The sequence below is a fragment of the Halictus rubicundus genome, chromosome 16 (genome assembly GCF_050948215.1).
Source record: "Halictus rubicundus isolate RS-2024b chromosome 16, iyHalRubi1_principal, whole genome shotgun sequence".
Classification (NCBI taxonomy): Eukaryota; Metazoa; Arthropoda; class Insecta; order Hymenoptera; family Halictidae; genus Halictus; species Halictus rubicundus.
In genome coordinates this window covers 909658-928406 of record NC_135164.1, presented here as the reverse complement: position 1 = coordinate 928406, position 18749 = coordinate 909658, and the positions used below count along the sequence as shown (strand labels likewise).

Below are 18749 nucleotides of genomic sequence, written 5' to 3'. Positions count from 1 at the left end.
TATTTGTACTTTTCGCATCTTGAACATCGAAAATATTGAAATTTATTTGTTACTTTAACGATTTATTTTATATGAGATTTGTTTATATCTTTTTATGTTTTGCATCTTAACAATATTTCAATTTAATTTTTAATAATCTATTTCTCCTTTATTCGCAATTACTTTTTACCTACTCTCTTTATGTCATTTCATAAACATTTGAGATTCATTATAAATGCGTTACTATAACAATATAATATGTATTTTATGTAAGCTCATGAAATTTTTATGGTTTTATATTGTAAAAACGGAAAACTGAAATCATCTACCGTTTTCTTTGTTATTTCAAATGCATTCCGTATCTCATATATATAATTATATTTATAAAACATAGTAAGCTATAAAGACTACTCCACTACTTTTTAAAATTTGACAAATAAGTATGAAGAACAAAGAAATTGTATAGTCTCGGTATTATGATGCAAAATTAACTGTAAAATTACAAATGTGGCGGTTCTTATATTTTATAGCAACACGTAAGAATAATAAATACGAAGCAATTCTACTGACGATTGCAATACACGCGGAAGCAATCACAAATTTTTTTGTTCCTACTTAAATTTATAACGTATAGGAAGAAATGCAGTGCAGACTGCAACTAACCACAGATGTGTTAAATTTTCCAAGCAAAATTTCACAAGCTCCTGTAAGGTTGAATGTACTTACTTCCATTAATTAACTCTCAGGTTACGCTGCGATATAATTATGTTCCGTATGATTAATCGTATCACTCTCTTTATTGTCTCCGATTAATTACCGTGAAAAATTGCATTTTTTCCTCGCGTAACTTAATATTAGTACACGTTCGAAGAATGCGGAAGTGGTTGCGAAAATTCATGTTCGTGACATGCTGATACATGAAAAGCTGTCTTTGCAGTTCTTATCTGATTTGCGTTCGGTAGTGAAATATCACACAGTTTTAATATATACATATATATACATATACATGATTCGAAATTGAAAAAGTTGATATTTTATATTAAAAAGGTTTTAATAACACTGTTTAACCAATTTTAACTTTTTTAAAAGCAAAACGTTTTTTGCTATCATCTCGAGATTCTGAGATATTTCATTTCGAATAAAAGGCAAATTTTAACTCTAAGAATTCGTTGTGCTTCAACCATGGAAGTTTTTAAATGTTTCTTTCGATCCTCACAAACACGACGATACATTGTTTTATAATAATGCGCATATTTAAACGTATTCAAATAATCGCGAGGGATAAATGACTACACTATAAAATAAAGCGAACTTTTTTTATACGAACACGAAGTATGTATTGGATGGTATATGTAGGTAAAAGATGGGAAGCACCGTTTAATGTTAACAACATTATAGGGCCACAGTATAGTTGCAATGTTAGTGGTTGTAGAATAAATAAATTAATCGATGCTTAAAACTTAGAGTACTGATATAAATCAAAATAATGTCCTCATTACTTCGGTCTTATTTGATTTATTAACATATTTATATATATGAAAATAGATCTCTTACGGCTTGACAAGTGTCTATAAGATAATTATTCAATTGATCCAAATTGTTACTTGTGCTTTAGTATTTTTAATTTTTCAGTGAACGATTTCCGGTGGATTTGTATAGCGGTGTACAAAAGAAAGTTTAAGAATGGAATTTCTGTATATGATTATTAATCACTTTAGCACTAGATGGTTTTTCAAATGTTGATAATATTCATCTAATCTGGACCATCCTCCACACACTATGGTATATCAAACTCCTTTTGTTTATTCGTCTGTTTTCACATAATGCGTTAACAAACCATTATGTTCATTACGTACAGCGGACAAACCTAAGTCTTTTGTATTGTAATAACCCAGTTAGCCAAGTGCTGTTCCGAGCAAATTTTGCGCAATATTTGTATCACACTTTGCGAGGAAAAGACTTGTCCATTTGGTATCAAACCCTGTTTGGAGCAGAATTTGGTCCCTACTTTGTATGAATTTGACACCAAAACTTGTCGACAAATTCCTAGCCAAATGCGGAAACAAATGGATCGGAATTTGAGTGCAAAGTTTGCAGGCAAAATTCCATGCCAATTTGGGGCCAAACCTAGGCTTCGTTATGGAGAGTAAGTCGGTCACACTAAGAGCGGACCTAACATTGCTCTAAGTAAGAGTAAATATCGGAAAAAATCGGAGTAACCCTTGTTGTGGGAGTGAAAACGGAATTTTATTTAAACTTCTAAATTATATGATTTAAAATTTCATGTATTTTCAATAACTTAATTCGGTTTTCCCTCCTACAGAAAGGTCTACTCCGATTTTTCCCGAAATTTGCTCTTAGAGCAAGCAGGAGCAAGGTTAGGTCCGCATTAGTGCAACCGACCTGCCCTCTATAACAAAGCCAAAAATTTTTACTGCAAACTTTGCACTCAAACGGACAGGAATTTGTAGACTTTGGGTGCCAAATTCATAGCAAACTGTTTACTGGGTATATTGACAATTACGTAGTACACATTCGTCGATACTTCTCCTCGTTTCTGTGAATACATTGGCTTTAACTAACGTGTGCATCCTTAACTACACAGGCGAATAAGAATAATAGAATCGATTCGGGTTGTTTATCTTTCAGCAAAATATTGACCCCAAACATGCTTCAAAGGTGGCATCGTTTTTTTGAGGAAAAAATAATTTAAAAGTTCGAGTGCCCACCACAATCCCCAGATCTCAATCCCATTGAAAATCTCTGGACAACTTCAGATGAAAAGAACTTATTATTTCTTTCAAAATGAAATAGAATTCTATTCTTTCGTAACCAATATTTGAGCATTCAAGTGAATGTATATGCAATAAATATAAATTTTCTTCCATATCTATGAAATTAATACCGGCAAAGAAAGTCTAATTATAATAACTAACAAAATGATTAAATATCAAAATTTTAATCTCCTAAATTTGGAATTAAGCTTACTTTTGCGCTCCAAGTTTCTTTATTTGTTTCATTGCGTTAAATATGTTGTATTTAATGTGGTATAGAATATTTATATGTTTGTTCAATATATTTGACAAAAGAAGAGAACTTTATATATAACTGGTGAATACATAAGATGATTTGTGCGACTGCGGAATCGTGCCGGGTGTCGGTATTCCTAACCCCACTTTAACTACGGCGCTCATACTAATACATATTACATGTTTGTATATACGTGTAATTGCCTACAAGATAAACTAATCAATTTACAATCTCCTTTTGTACTTTTCTCGCTTCCATTTTTTTATACAGTGTAGATATTTATAAGAAATGACTGCTTTGAAATAAAATGTCAAGATTGTGATAATTATCGTATACATTGCTATTTAAACTTTCTTTTTTCCGTCACTGTAGTTTCAAAACGCGGCAGGAAAAAGAAAAAACGGTTTTAAACGTGTCGATGACTCTTGCAAATTAAACGCGTACGGGATTTCATAATTGTGCCGCGTGGAATAAATGTAGGAAGCATATTTCTTCATCAGCCTCGGTGTTCATCATGCATTACGATCTCGGGAATCGTACGACACAATGTCTGGTGTAATTCAAACCAGAGCCCAGTTTTGCTGGTACAGAAATACCGGGCGACAGTTTTGCAAGCAGGTTCATGTTTCACATTAAAGGACGACAACTTTTCGTTTCCACCGATCGTGTAGATGTTGCGAATCATCCTGCGAATCTTAATGGTTACATGATTGATTGCTATATGTTATATAGCTTGTCATTTTGTTATCGTGAATGCAAGTTTAATGGACGAACAACATAGAAAATGTAGTTTTTTAATATTATTGCACATTATGGTGGCTCTTATTTTCGATTTTTTAATTTTGTTTATGCCCCCCCTCCCCCAAGGACTGTTCCTATTAACATTAAGAAAATCTATCTAAATCGTGCCTCCGGGCCTTAAACTAATTAATTAAATCCTCATAAAATCGTTTTTCTCGAATATCTTCTAAATTATTGACTGTATCAAAAAATATGTTAAACTAAACTTGTACATTTGGACAGGCTGCGTCTTTGATGTCGTATTACTTTTTTCGTGAAATAAACAGTTTCCGAAAAAATTGAAAAAAATGTCAGACCAAAATAAAAAAACATTTTTTTTTTAATTTGAAAACAGAAGTGTATTTTCATCATGTTTTATCAATAAACATTAACGAAAATGTGAATTTTTTCAACTTGCAAAACTTACTTTTTTAAAATTGCATATTATTTTGCAGGAAATTGCATATACTTGTTTTATTATAATTCAATAAAATTTTCAGGATCCACTTTATCGAGACTGAAGATCTTATAAAGAGAACTAAGTTCCGAAAAGCCCTCTAAAATGAACCGTTAAATAAATATGAGCAAATCTGTAGGACAATGATCACTTTATCAAAAGATTTTGTTGATTAAATACGTTAAGTTACTTTGGTTACCCTAGTTTGTAGTTGTAGATATTAGTAATTTTAACAATTTGGATTATGTAAAACTTTTTTTAGCCGATCTTATTTTGTGTTACGAGTAACCTTTATTACTCTTATAGTTATTAGAAATTTCAGTAACTTAAATTATGTTAAACATTTTTTAGGTTAGCTCTACTTTGTGTTATATAATATTACGATCGCAAAATACTTTCTTCTAAGCATTTCTGCACTGTTTATATTTACAATTTGTAGACTCCATCTTTAGACTTATCAAACAAAATTACGATTTTGGAAAAGGAAGATTTATATTTCTGTTATACATTTAATTTCCATCATACCGTAGAAGTGATTTTATTAAATATAATTTATGATTTAGCACGCGCATGTGGTAACGGTGATTTCAATGATCCAAACATGAGTAGATGATAAACGCAATTGCGTTGGTCTCACTGGTAATTGAAATTCATGTAAACGTACTGTCTAGTGAGTAAGAATGATATTAAGTTCTAAAGTATAGCTTCAAGAGAATTAATTTGTTAACCCTGAATCTCTAACGAGCTCTGTGTATCACATGATAATCTGAAGCATTGATCAATGTATTAACTTTAACTATGTGTACTTTACAGCAAACGATGCAATGGAACTGTAACATTCGCAAAGTATTTCATATATGGAAGAGTACAATTAATTTATTTCGCACAGATCGGAATAAATTTCGTTACAAGTACATGCTTTTTATTATTTCATATTTATTACTTCATGTATTATTTCTTCTCTTGAAAGAACAAGCTTTTTGAAATTTTTTCAAAGATTTAATCCTTATACGCACTTTAGTAATAATTATACTACAGATCCCCCAGTAATATTTCACTCTTTCCCGTTTTATTGTACCTTTTCATTTAATTTGAACCAATTGTGTTAAGACGGGGTTCCGTCGTCATACTCTACGAGCCTGGCGAGTGTTGCGACCGGGTTCCGTCGGCGTGCTGTGCGAGCCTCAACATCGTGCGTCGTGCGTGTATCCATAATTTAACAAATTGTTTATTTATATTTCAATGTGTTAGCTGAAGTGTGATCAATGTATGCATACAAAACAATGAATAATTATAATGAATGTATTATATGAAAAGTTTGTCGTCGATGTATCGTTGATTGTTTGTTGTTGTAGTATCCTCCGACTTCGGAACGTTTGTTCACATTTAATGTCTCTTGTTAATATTTATTATTTCATTATTTGTCTAAATTATAACACAATCATAAAGATCCAATGTACACTATTGAGCAAAAGTCTTAAGTCACTTACATTATTACACTCGAAATTTACATTCTTATCGGTTAAAGAACGTACACGCAGTTACGCTGAGCACATAATTTGGTTAAACTAATATCACTAAAATAAAAAAATAACATAAAAAATAATATACTGTTATAATATTATATAATGTTATAATGTTAATATGGCTACCTTTTGCCTTTGTTACAGCGTCGATTTTTTCGTCCAGCTTTTATATAATCTGTTAATAACCTCCATTGGAATTTTTTACCATTCTGTTCGTAACACCTTGACCAGTTTATTTGCATTTTTTGGTTGACTTTTTCTTCGCACTCAAATCACTAAATCAGAACTGTGAGACGGCTAGCTTATAACTCCTTCGCTACATTTTTCAATAAATCCGGGAAAACGTGTTTTTTAGAGACCAGATATGGCACAACGTATTTTAATTTATAGCATGGTAACAAGTATGGGTCATTCCATGCTAAATCCAGTCCATGTGAAATTGGGGGGGGGGGGGGGGTTAAGCCCATCATTTTGCCGATTTAGAATTTGTTTAAAAATTACAGGCCTTCGAAATTTGCAATTTTTACCCATTTTGGCGCAAATGGGCTTTACTTACGAATTTTTATGTAATGTCGAATTCTTTTTTTGCGTTTTTCCATGGGGGGGGGGGGGGGTATTTTAAATTTTGAAAAACTATAGTAAGATTCCTTGAAGTTTCCCCATCAAAATGAGTACTTCGACAGGATGAACACACAGTGCACAGTGTACAATAATGCCCAGAAGCTGGAAAAGCATTAAAAACACTAGAAGAACATTAAAAACCTTTCTAAACAATACCGTTATTTCATATATTTATGTAAGAATACAAACGTTTTTCTACCTATGAATATTTGTTTGAACATCAAATTGAAACATATCAATGCTTCAAACAAATGTTCATATATAAAAAACAGTTTATATTATTATAATCGTAAAGTGTACAAAACAAATGTAAGAATATCAACAAAATGATGAATACTTTTTTAAATCTGTTTATTTCTAGCATGTTGCATCCTGAGAATCAGAATCAATACATTGGTTTTCTACTGATGCATCCGTTAGTAGTTGTAAAACTTTAGATAGTATTTTTTTCTTGGAGATTTTATGGAGAATACGGTGAATTCTCGATATAAGTCCCTTACATGGTTCTAGCGAGGGACATATTATACCTACGAAATCGGTAATTGTGCATAAAAGGTTCCTCCTCATCGATTTCGATGATTTTTTAATATGTTGCCAGAAAGAAGATTCTGAATAACTTTTTCCTATATAGTTATTGCCGCACAGCCTTAGTTTCTGAGATATTCGCCAGCAACTGCAGCTACTACTACATTGAGCGTTGCCTATACGTGCACGTCCGTGGCGCTCGTATGTGTCAGCATGGTGCGACCACTCGTCAACTTTTTCTACAGATACATATACCGCATGAACTTTGTAAAACAAATGCTGATGAAGAATCAGTCGAGTAAAGGTAAACTTGTTGAATCGCCTCCTCCTCACGGATTTTGATGAAATTGAAGTATGTTGTCAAGGTCATCACATTCTAAACATCTTATTTCTATAAATTATAGACGTAACCGGCGGTCTCGTTTAGTTTCCGAGATATTCGCAAAAAACCGTTAGGTTCACTAGTTCAAACTCTGCCTATTTTTAATGACCGAATTTGTTCTTTAGGGCGGGGGAGAGGCGGAGCCCATTTCCCTGCACCCCCCCCCCCCTCGAAAAACCTAACACAAATTCATTCTGAAATTTAATTTAATGAAAACAAAGAACAACAAAGTAACTTGAGTTTTAAACATTTCCGATTTATATTTAAATGAATTTCAGAGTGAGTGCATGTTAGATTTTCTGGGGAGGGGGTGCAGGGGGAGAGGCGGAGCCTAAAGAACAAAATTGGGTCATACAAAATAGGCAGAATTCGCAATAGTGACTCTGAAAGTTTTTTTGCGAATATCTCGGAAACTAAAGGAAACCGTCACGCCGGTTACATCTATAGAAAACAGTTGTTTAGAATGATGACCTTGACAACATATTTCAGTTTCATTAAACTCCGTAAGGAAGACGCTTTTCGACAAATTTACACCAAAATCTAACCCAAAACCTCACCCTAAACTAACCCAAATCTAACTCGAAAACTAATCTAAATGTAACCCAAATCTAACCCAATCCAATTTTTATGACGTCGTTGTTGGGTTACATTTGGTCAAAAACTACTAAAAAGTATAAAAGTCTACCATTTTTAATAAAGTTAATATTCATACAGTAATGTTTTATATTTAAGAAACCAAACCTTCATCATCGTTTGTTGTAAAAAGTTCACACGGTATATATGTAGATCGTTTGACGATCGTCGTGGTACATATACAGTCGGTCACGAAAATATTCGGACATCACTATAGTTTTGACTATTATAGTCCGTACTTCAGAAATTTATGCAATAAGAACAAAAAGAAGTTTCACGTATGTTACTATGCAGTGCGTAGTTAACAAAAACATAACAGATATTTATTTACCATAAGTGATTACATAAATAATAAAAGAAAGATGGAAAGTACGCTCATTTTCATGTCACGAAAATGTAAACTTTTTTATTATGAATTATTTTTTACGAGACTTTTACCTATAAATTTGTTGAATTTTTTTAATTAAAATGATGATATTTTATGAAAGTTCCATAAAAAAATAATGAAAAATAAAGAACTTTTGTTATTGGATTTGTAGTGGTCTCCTGGTCTCACACTGATATATCCGACCCGTGTTATGTTTATACTTCTCGGCTGCGGCGGCTCTCGAGCTTCTCGGCCCCTCACGGAGTATACCCCGCGGTAGTAGGGATATATTAACGTCGGCTATCGTAGAAGTCTCGGCGACGTATATCACGGTTTCACTGTATATCGCGAATTCACTGTATAGCTAAAGTCCAGACTAATTTGCAGTCTAGTAGTAGGGCAAAACAACATAAGCCACATTTTAATTTCTATTTAGAACTGTTTGATGGTAGATGCTTTTAACGATTTCCTGACAGCCACAACTTACCTTTGTTAAATCAACGTTGATCGATCTATCAGATTTAATATCAATAACAAATATTTTTTATTCGTTGCTAAAAACCTAAGATGAATGGATGGAACGTTATTAATCGCGGGTGAAAATGAACCCAAATTTCACCATCTAAGGTTAACTATGATCTGGAATGCACTATCTGTGTCCACAAAAAAATAAAGGAAATGCCTGAACATAATCTTTTATGTCAAAATTATTTAAAATACTAATTTACATAAAAACGGTTGCATTTCGATTGGGAAAACGACGCAGTTGTAGTAGGGTTCAGCAAAATATCATAATTTTAGTGGTATAATGTTGTTTTGCCTGAAATAATCTCACATTCTCCTTATTTTGTGTAATATATTTATTTACTGTTTGTGTCAATTAAACCGTCAGATGAATTATATATATTCAGATGAATCACTCATTTATATCGCACTTCGTCTTATAACAGTAATAAACTGATGTTTACAACTAAATGTAATTTCTGTCGGTTTGTATTAGAATCGCATGTATGTTCTCAAAGGTGGTTTCTTACTTGCATTTCTCAGATAATGTACAGTTCTAGCTGGTGTTTTTGATATCTTGTCGAAACTGAATTGTAGAACGACCGAAGCTGTACCGCGATCAGAAAGGAGTATAAAACACGCCAAAACAGAAAATAAAAAATGTGTTTCAGCGGTCATCATGCTACAAAGCTCGCCAACAAAATTCAAATATTCGACGTGGAAGCATTAACTGCTGTCCAAACTCCATTCGTCAGTCTTGTCATTTATTGTCGCATGGTACTTTTAATAATTGCGAGTTTACTGCGTGACCCACTGACTTCGTTTGCAAGCCATTTTAAAAACCTTTTCGCGAGTTAATTATCTCAATGTCTCCTTTAATGTTTAAAATATCCTTTCCATGACCTTATAAATACTTTTAAAGAATTCGGTTGTTTCAATGTGGGATATTTAGAGATATCGCCTTTGTTACTGCCACAATTAGCGAACATATTTTTTAGCTTTAATTTCAAACACAAAAGATAGCACACATGTACTATATTTAGTTCCTCGTGTTATAATTATGATAGTGGCCAGATGTTTAACCATAATCCGGACCTTTTACGAATATGTAAACATGACATAAATTGATATTACATCGATGAGCGCTTATGGTAGAGATATAAACATACAAATTGATATGAGCACATATGCAGGGAATTCGTCTATAAATGTCCGAGCAAATAATTCGTAACTGGTTGAAGTTACAAGAAAGTTAAATACGACAAATCGGCACGGTTTAAAGTCTGCTATAATGTCTATTTATGATAAATTACTTTTTTTACTCGTGACCTATGCGAGTTATGAAGGTCACCATCTTTTTTTAAATTCATACCCTATTTTTTTACACATTTATGAAGCAGGAGTTGTTTGTAGTAAAAATCATATTAGGTAAAAAATTGATACTATGCATTGATTACGAGATAGTCGGCATCTGAGCTATTGAAGAAGTAAACTGGATTGTAAGTATTTTTGAATTTGATTTGGAATGTCAAAGAGGTTGAGAAAGTGTACAAATAATTTTTTTATGAAAAATTTACCATTATGGTTGATACAGTATTCAACACGTTTTATAATATTTCTCATTATTGATTGCAGCATTTCTGCTGTAATGCTTTCAATAGCTATACTTATCTTGTTACATAAATCTTCTACATTTTCCGGAAGAGTAGCATAGACAGTGTAAAGGTTTTAAATCCGGTGATCTGGGTGACCGTCGCACTGTTATGCGAGACTACCGGACTTATCTATTCTCTATAGATAAGTCAGACAAATAGATGAGTCAGAACTCACGGGCTTTCTCATCTACTAGACTAAGGCAAAATTACTCACCGGTACAGAAATTTCAGATTAAAGTCCAACCCTGCGAAAACTCCGACCTCCACGTCATTCCCTATCTCTAAGGGCTAGTGTCATCCATCCCCACCAAACTTCCATAGTTGTACTCTTATATAAGGCCCTGCGAAAGGGCGCGCAGAGAGACAGAGACAGAGACAGAGAAGAAGTTACAAGTAGCCCGTCAGTCGACTCGTTTGTTACAAAGTTATTCGTCGTGTACAAAATCGCTTGTATTCTTGCTTGGCGACCTATTCCCAAATAAACCTAAGTTGTGCTGGAAGAGTTTGGAGTTTATTCGAGGATACTCTTCATCTACCCCTTCCTGCGGCATAACAGAGGACTAATTTTTGGTGGCAGCGGTGGGATAGGCCGCAATTCAGCAAGAAGACCGAGGTCAACAAGGCGACAAGACGAAATCTGGAAGGATATAAGACGATTATGAAAATTTTATTCGGGTAAGTGAATGCCTTTTCACACATATCGTAACCCGAAATCAGAAATTCACACCGAAAGTGATAGCAGCGAGTCATTACATAGTTTTATTCATAAAACTCTCGAGAAAATGAGTCGACCCGCGAGCCCTGTTAGAAGCAGCCTTGAACAACAAATGGCTGAACTACTGAGAAAATGTCTTAAATTAATGACTCTCTGCGAAGAGCAACGGAAAGAAATCGACGAACTACGACATGGGGAAACTTCAGTACCACTAGAACCTGTAAACGTTAGAATCAGAGATGATGAAAGTGACAGCTCCTTTCGGTCAACGGACGAACAACGCGTTTTGCTCAGGAGAACGAAAGAATCAAGACAGGTTTATACAGTCAACAAACCCACGGGATCTGACCGAGGAATTACAAATCGAGGAAACCTTACAATCGCTCTCCGAATGGGACAAAGCAGGTCAAGTCGTGTATTCCTCCTAGACACAGGAGCGAGAATAAATTTAATAAAAGCAGCAGCAGCAGTTGTTTTACCTACACGAGCGCGAATCAATCGTTTTTATGGAATTGATGATAGAGAAGTCGTCTCAACCAGAGAAGCTAAACTTACAGTAGGAAATCGTGAACATATTTTAGCAATAGTACCTGACTCCTTTCCGATAGAAGAAGATGGATTGCTAGGGATGCCCTTTTTAGAACGGGAGGAAGCAAAAATTGATACCAAAAACAGGATAATAGAATTAACGGGTACTATGCACAGGGTTTTACATTTACAAATACCAGAGGAAAGAATCAAAGCGCTAGATTCCAACACAAGGGTTGAGCATTTAACCGATCCAAAGGCTATTGATTTAGTGAGACGAGTCTCAAGAGAATTTGCAGATATATTTTTTCTCCCAGGCGACGCGCTGCCCATGACTAATTTAACCGAACATGCGATACCTGTTACCGATGAGCTTCCAGTGCATACCAAACAATTTCGTTATCCCCCAGGGCATCTCGATGTAATAAATGAACAGGTTACCGACATGTTAGACAAAGGAATCATTCGTAATTCAACTTCTCCTTACAACTCGCCACTTTGGGTGGTTCCAAAAAAACAAGACGCCAGTGAAAAGAAGAAATGGCGTGTTGTAGTAGATTTCAGAGCGCTTAACGAGAAAACTAAGCATGATGCATACCCTCTACCCAATATAGAGGAGATCCTGGATCAGCTTGGGCGAGCCCGCTGGTTCTGTGCATTTGACTTAGCGAGCGGTTTTCATCAAATTGGAATGAAAGAACAGGATAAGGCGAAAACAGCGTTCTCTACACCGTCTGGACATTTCGAGTACAATCGCATGCCGTTTGGTTTGAAAAATGCTCCAGCAACGTTCCAGAGAATGATGGACCGGGCACTGAGGGGTCTGATCGGAAACATCTGTTTCGTCTACCTAGATGATGTTATCGTCTTTGCGGAGAATCTGGAAGAATTGGAGAAACGCCTGAGGACGTTATTCCAACGCTTTCGAGATAGCGAATTGAAACTGCAACCGGATAAGTGTGAGTATCTGAAACCAGAACTCCAATATTTAGGACATCTTATTACAAAGGATGGTGTCAAGCCTAACCCTGAAAAAATTCGAGCTGTGACCGAATTTCCAACCCCTAAGGATAAAAAGAATATCAAGCAGTTCCTAGGACTGGCAGGATATTACCGGAGATTTATCCCAAATTTCTCGCAGTTAGCTAAACCAATGAATACGCTTCTGAGAAAGGACAGGAACTTCGAGTGGAAGCAACAACAAGAGGAATCTTTTCAACATCTGAAGACAGAACTTTGCGGAGATCGTGTACTCATGTACCCAGATTTTAAAAGACAATTCATTTTATCTACTGATGCATCCGGTGAAGCTTTAGGAGCGGTACTGGCACAAAAAGATGAGAGCGGAAAAGAAAAACCAATCAGCTTTGCAAGTCGGACCCTAAACGAAGCTGAGCAAAAATATTCAACCACGGATCGCGAAATGCTTGCCATGGTTTGGAGTGTAAAGCACTTCCGCCCCTACTCATATGGTCGAAAGTTCGTTATAATTACTGATCATCAGCCACTGAAATGGCTAAATAACATGAAAGACCCAACTGCCATGCAGACGCGATGGAGGATCATTTTAGAAGAGTATGATTACGAGATTCAATACAAAAAGGGATGTTTGAATTCTAACGCTGATGCACTTAGTAGAAATCCGGTAATTAATCAAACTTATCGTCTCCTACACGAACGTTTTAACCGCGATATTAATGAAAAATGGCGTATGTTATACAGTATAGGCATAACTTTACCTAATAGAAGTAAACATGTAAAACGTGGTTGGTTGAATCCCATTGGAGATTTAGCCAATGTATTATTCGGAACCCTTAGTCAAAAGGACGCCGAATATTACGATTCGGAACTTGATAAACTTTATACAGATAGTAAAAGTTTAGCCGTACACCTAGATAAAGAAACAACCATTGTAAAAGGCATTGTTAAAGACTTTTCCAATTATCGTGATAGAATTCAATCATTCATAAATGTAACCACTGAAGCAATCTATCAGGTTATAGATAAGATAGAACAGCGACAAATTCAACTCAGTACAGCAACTTTATTATCTGAACTTGTAACTGAATACGGGGAATTAACGCACAAACTCAGAAGTTTAATCAACAATGGAATCCAAGGAAAATTGGACCCCACATTGCTAAATTCAGTAGACTTAGTAACAATTCTAAAAAGCATTGAATCCAAATTTGGAGCTGAAAGGATGCTATTTCCTGCCACGAAAGAATCAGCCTTCCTATATCAACGAGTCATCGAAGTTAATATTTTTGTCTTACATGATACACAACTTTGCTTTGAAATGAAAATTCCAATTCTTGAACCAGAACAATATAACCTTTATCAACTAGTACCAATCCCCCTTATTCGGGACAAACTAATGTATGTAGTTAGCATAACTGTTCGATATATACTACTAGACAGCACAACTAAATACTACAGCCCTGTCGAGTCTATGTATATTCACAAATGTAAAATCTTCGAGAAAATCCGAATTTGTGAAAGAACGACTCCAGTTCTCACTTCATCATTTCAAGACCAATGTATAGCGCAAGCAATTCATATATTCCCAGAAAGTAGGAAATATCAAATATCCATCATCAAAATTCTAAATCCCATCTGGATACAACTTTACTCTAAACGTGTAAAGAAGAAGAAGATATTTTAATTCATCACATATCTTTAGGTATAACCGACATGACGATTCCTAAATTAAACAACACCATTCTGGATTTTGCACAAATACCTTTAATCTCTGATGTTATAATCTCTCCAGAGCACTTGCTATTCCAAATCATTGGACGAAATATCTAGAGACGCAAATAACATAGCCACGCACGTAAGAAGCGCGACGCGAACCGAAACCATCTGGACCACACTTAAAATTATCACCGTTAGTTTAATCCTACTAGCTCTATTATATGTATTATGCAAATTAAAAGTCTGGAAACTCATAAGTTTATGCTTCAAACCTTGCAATCAGTATGTAAACTGTTTCAATACAGGAGGTACCCACGTTTATAACGAAAATGTAACGACACCGTCACCTCAGTATTCTGTCAGGTTCACATCAAAACCTCAAAATGACCAAGCATTCACTGTCGAGGAAGTTAGCGACGAACCCGTACCAATTTATGTAAAACCGTCAAAGCGTAAAACCGTACTCAAACCAATCTTGTAAAAAGAACATACCTTACCAAGGTATATTCTTTTAAAATAAGGAAGGGGATGTTATGCGAGACTACCGGACTTATCTATTCTCTATAGATAAGTCAGACAAATAGATGAGTCAGAACTCACGGGCTTTCTCATCTACTAGACTAAGGCAAAATTACTCACCGGTACAGAAATTTCAGATTAAAGTCCAACCCTGCGAAAACTCCGACCTCCACGTCATTCCCTATCTCTAAGGGCTAGTGTCATCCATCCCCACCAAACTTCCATAGTTGTACTCTTATATAAGGCCCTGCGAAAGGGCGCGCAGAGAGACAGAGACAGAGACAGAGAAGAAGTTACAAGTAGCCCGTCAGTCGACTCGTTTGTTACAAAGTTATTCGTCGTGTACAAAATCGCTTGTATTCTTGCTTGGCGACCTATTCCCAAATAAACCTAAGTTGTGCTGGAAGAGTTTGGAGTTTATTCGAGGATACTCTTCATCTACCCCTTCCTGCGGCATAACAGCACATTAGTACCTATTCAACAATTAGGAAATCTATCATTCAAACAATTGACTACAGCACGCGTATCGTTTGGTAGAGCATTATCTTGTTGATAAATAATATTTGGACAAACGGACAATGGAAGATCTCTTAAATATTCTCGTAAAGTTGTTTGCAAGAATTGCAAATATCTGTCATCATTAAGATGACCATAAAAAAAGGAAGGGTCCAATAATTATATTATCAATGATTCCGCATTATATGTTTACTGAAAATCTACGTTGAAAACCTCTGTCTCTTGTTGCATGTGGGTTCACATCGGACCAAGTATGCGTATTGTGTCGATTTTCCATCCCACAATTTGAAGAACAAGATTCATCTGACCACAATATTAAAAAAAAATTAATATCATTGCGATAATTTAATCGAAGCCAATGACAAAATGTTAATCTGCGATCTGCGTTTCCTTCGCGTAAGTATTGTACTAAATTGTCACGATACGGTTTCAATTTATGCTTTTTTAATACACAGTGAATTCTCGTTACGAGTCAGTGCCAACCTTACGATTTGGAGTCAGTGGAATTACCCACACCACCGCGGTGAGGGGCCGAAGCTCGAGAGCCGTCTCTCGAGCTACGTGCAACATTGTATCGGAGAAAGCCATTTTCTCAGTCTTCTTGTCACTGTCGGTTCGTAGTCACAGGCTTATTACTTATAGACGGATGTTACTCTTAGGTTTCCAGCGTGCCCTGTATATTTCAAATGCGACGGTAGGCGAGAACCTCAGATTTCGTCTAAGAGTCTGTCGCCAGAACCGCGCAACTGACTCGTAACGAGAATTCACTGTGGCATGCACGTAAGTTCGTGTTAATCCTAAATTAAGTGCTACTCTTCTTATGGATGTACGTCTGTTTTCAATGAAACTTAATAGCACATTTTTTTCGTTCTCTTCATCTACTATTCTGTTTATACGCCCTTGCCTTGTTAATAATCCATTCCGACCTAAATTATCTTCAACTCGTTTAAACATACGACCGTTTGGTATTCTCTTGTGCTTCATTTCTATTACGATAATATATCATAAAAAAATTATTCCTATACTTTCTCAACCTCTTTGACATTCCAAATCAAATTCAAAAATACTTACAATCCAGTGTACTTCTTCGGTACCTCAAATGCTGACTATCTCGTAAATAATGCATAATATCAATTTTTTACCTAATATGATTTTGAGTACAAACGACTCCTACTTCATAAATATGTAAAAAAATTGGGATATGAATTTTAAAAAAGATGGTGACCTTCATAACTCGCATAGGTCACAAGTAAAAAAATATTTTATACACACATTATAGCAGACTTTAAACCGTCTAAATTTCTCTCATTAAACTTTTTTGTATCATGAACAAGTTACGAAATATTTGCTCTGAAATTTATGGACGGACACTCTGTATACAGGTGCGTAAAAAAGTTCTCTTTCCGGAAATAATTTGTAAACCGTTTTTACACGGTAAGTCGAAAATAATAAATGGTATTTAGTTGTTAAAATTCTTTCTCACACCAATAGTCAAGTATGAAGTATGGAATTCACCCGGCTGGTAATTTTTGCACGCCACTTATGTATGCATCGTGCATAAAATTTAACATTTTAAGAGGTATGTCAGTGATCCCAATTTTTAAGACTTTCTCCGATGAATGTCCGATGCTGTTTACAGCTTTCTTTTCAGATATAGCGATTTTTTATTCTTGTTGCTGAATCGATGACCGAAATTTCTTTCTATAATTTCCAAACGACTTTCTTGTACTTTTAACAGAACATGCAGTGAAAACCGGGAAGATGCATTTATAAAATTGCATTTTACAAAAAGTATTTTACAATTGCGTTACATTTGTGACAGAGTAGATTAAAAGTGGTAATTGATAAGAAATATTTTGTAATAAATTTAATTTAAAAACAGTCCTACAATTGTTTATTCCTTATAAATTCTTTATGACATTTCAGTGATTAACAAATGAAAATGTAAACGTATAATTCACTAAATGAAATAGTATTGAAAGATAGTTTTAAATATATGTAAAATTAAAGAGTTTCGAAATATAAATACGACTTTTAATCGAGTCGGAGCATTTTTTAAGAAAATTGTAGATACTGGAAAGTCTTATTTATATAGCATAGATGTAAAGTTAGTGATGTTCTTTTATTTTGAACAAAAAAAAAGAATTATCCATATTGAACGTTGCAAACATACCTCTAAAAATATTAGTTTGATTTACTGCACATCTACATTCATACATTAGTATATATTAATTATTAACAATATTAAATTTTTTAATTATTATTTCAAAAATAAGATGCTCAAATTCTTCAGGAGCGTCACATGGTCGTCATTTAAATAATATTTATTTGCGTCAGTTTAATTAGATAATGAACAATTAAATATATGTTGTAACGCGACGAGGAATGAGATAACGTCAAGACGTTTCGACACCACCCGATGTAATAGAAGAATCGCGCCGGGGCAGCGTGGCCGAAGCTTCGAGGGGACCGCGGGGTCGAGAACCTTCTAGACCTCTAGTAACGTGTTATTGATTAAGTTAGCTACAAGTTTGTATAAATACCGGAAGATTACAGCGGAGCGAGCACTTTTGCTACACCTGTGGGAGAGGACGAGGTGAGACCACGGCCGCCCACAGGATGGGTGAGTACGAAGCAATGCTATCGGACGCCCAGCAGCACAGGAGAGGACAAGGGTTGCACCTAGATGTCTCTCTGGATACATGGGAGAGGACGGCCATGAAGGTACAATAAAGTTACAATTTTAATATATTAGGTTGTTATATATGTGATTTATAATTTTTAATAATAATATCAAACATGTATTTTTGAAAAATAGAACTTGATTATCATAGTAAGCTACATTCTAATCAATATATCGTTAAAAAATCACAAGCTTTATCGATTGTATTACGTTTTTTATTTACAAGATTTTCGTGTCCATTTTTGAGATTTTTCTACTATGGACGAATTCAATTACTGTTAATTGATTGTGAGACAAGACCGTCCCCTCTATAGCGCCCACGTTCTCCTTCCAGTTATCGCCGTTACCGTGGGGCAATGAAGACGCGAGACTCCAGCGAATAGGACGAAGTTGCTCGCTCTATGAAAGAAAGGTGGTGGTAGAAGCATGAGTTTGAGGGGCCCCTACCGTGCCCATCACTGCTGTCCACTATAATAGTCTTCCTTGATGAGAACGTTGATACATTTTTAAAAATTAAAAAGTAACATTGCGAATTCAATCAAAATTCAACAAATAACAGCAGTGTAGAATTTGTTTGGATTCATATTACTATGCCATTCACTGAGTTTCGGGATTCTTTTAAGCGCGAATGT

At 35.0% G+C, this 18749-nt stretch overlaps 2 protein-coding genes across 2 annotated transcripts in view; one reads left to right on the top strand and one right to left on the bottom strand.

Annotated features, from left to right (window-relative positions):
• LOC143361999 (uncharacterized) overlaps positions 1 to 18749 on the bottom strand; it is a 533154-nt gene that overhangs the window by 263176 nt on the left and 251229 nt on the right. The gene's annotated exons all lie outside the window — the stretch shown is intronic.
• LOC143362149 (uncharacterized) lies at positions 14175 to 15035 on the top strand. The gene is made up of 2 exons (XM_076802046.1): positions 14175 to 14275; positions 14598 to 15035. Exons 1-2 carry the CDS (start codon positions 14241 to 14243, stop codon positions 14878 to 14880), a joined length of 318 nt encoding a protein of 105 aa, XP_076658161.1. The 5' UTR covers positions 14175 to 14240; the 3' UTR covers positions 14881 to 15035.

Excerpts from the sequence above, each read along its gene's own strand:
- LOC143362149 (XM_076802046.1), top strand. The coding sequence starts at position 14,241 with ATGTATAGCGCAAGCAATTCATATATTCCCAGAAA. Across the intron at positions 14,276-14,597 it reads AATTCATATATTCCCAGAAA|TTTAATCCTACTAGCTCTAT; the intron begins GTAGGAAATATC and ends TATCACCGTTAG.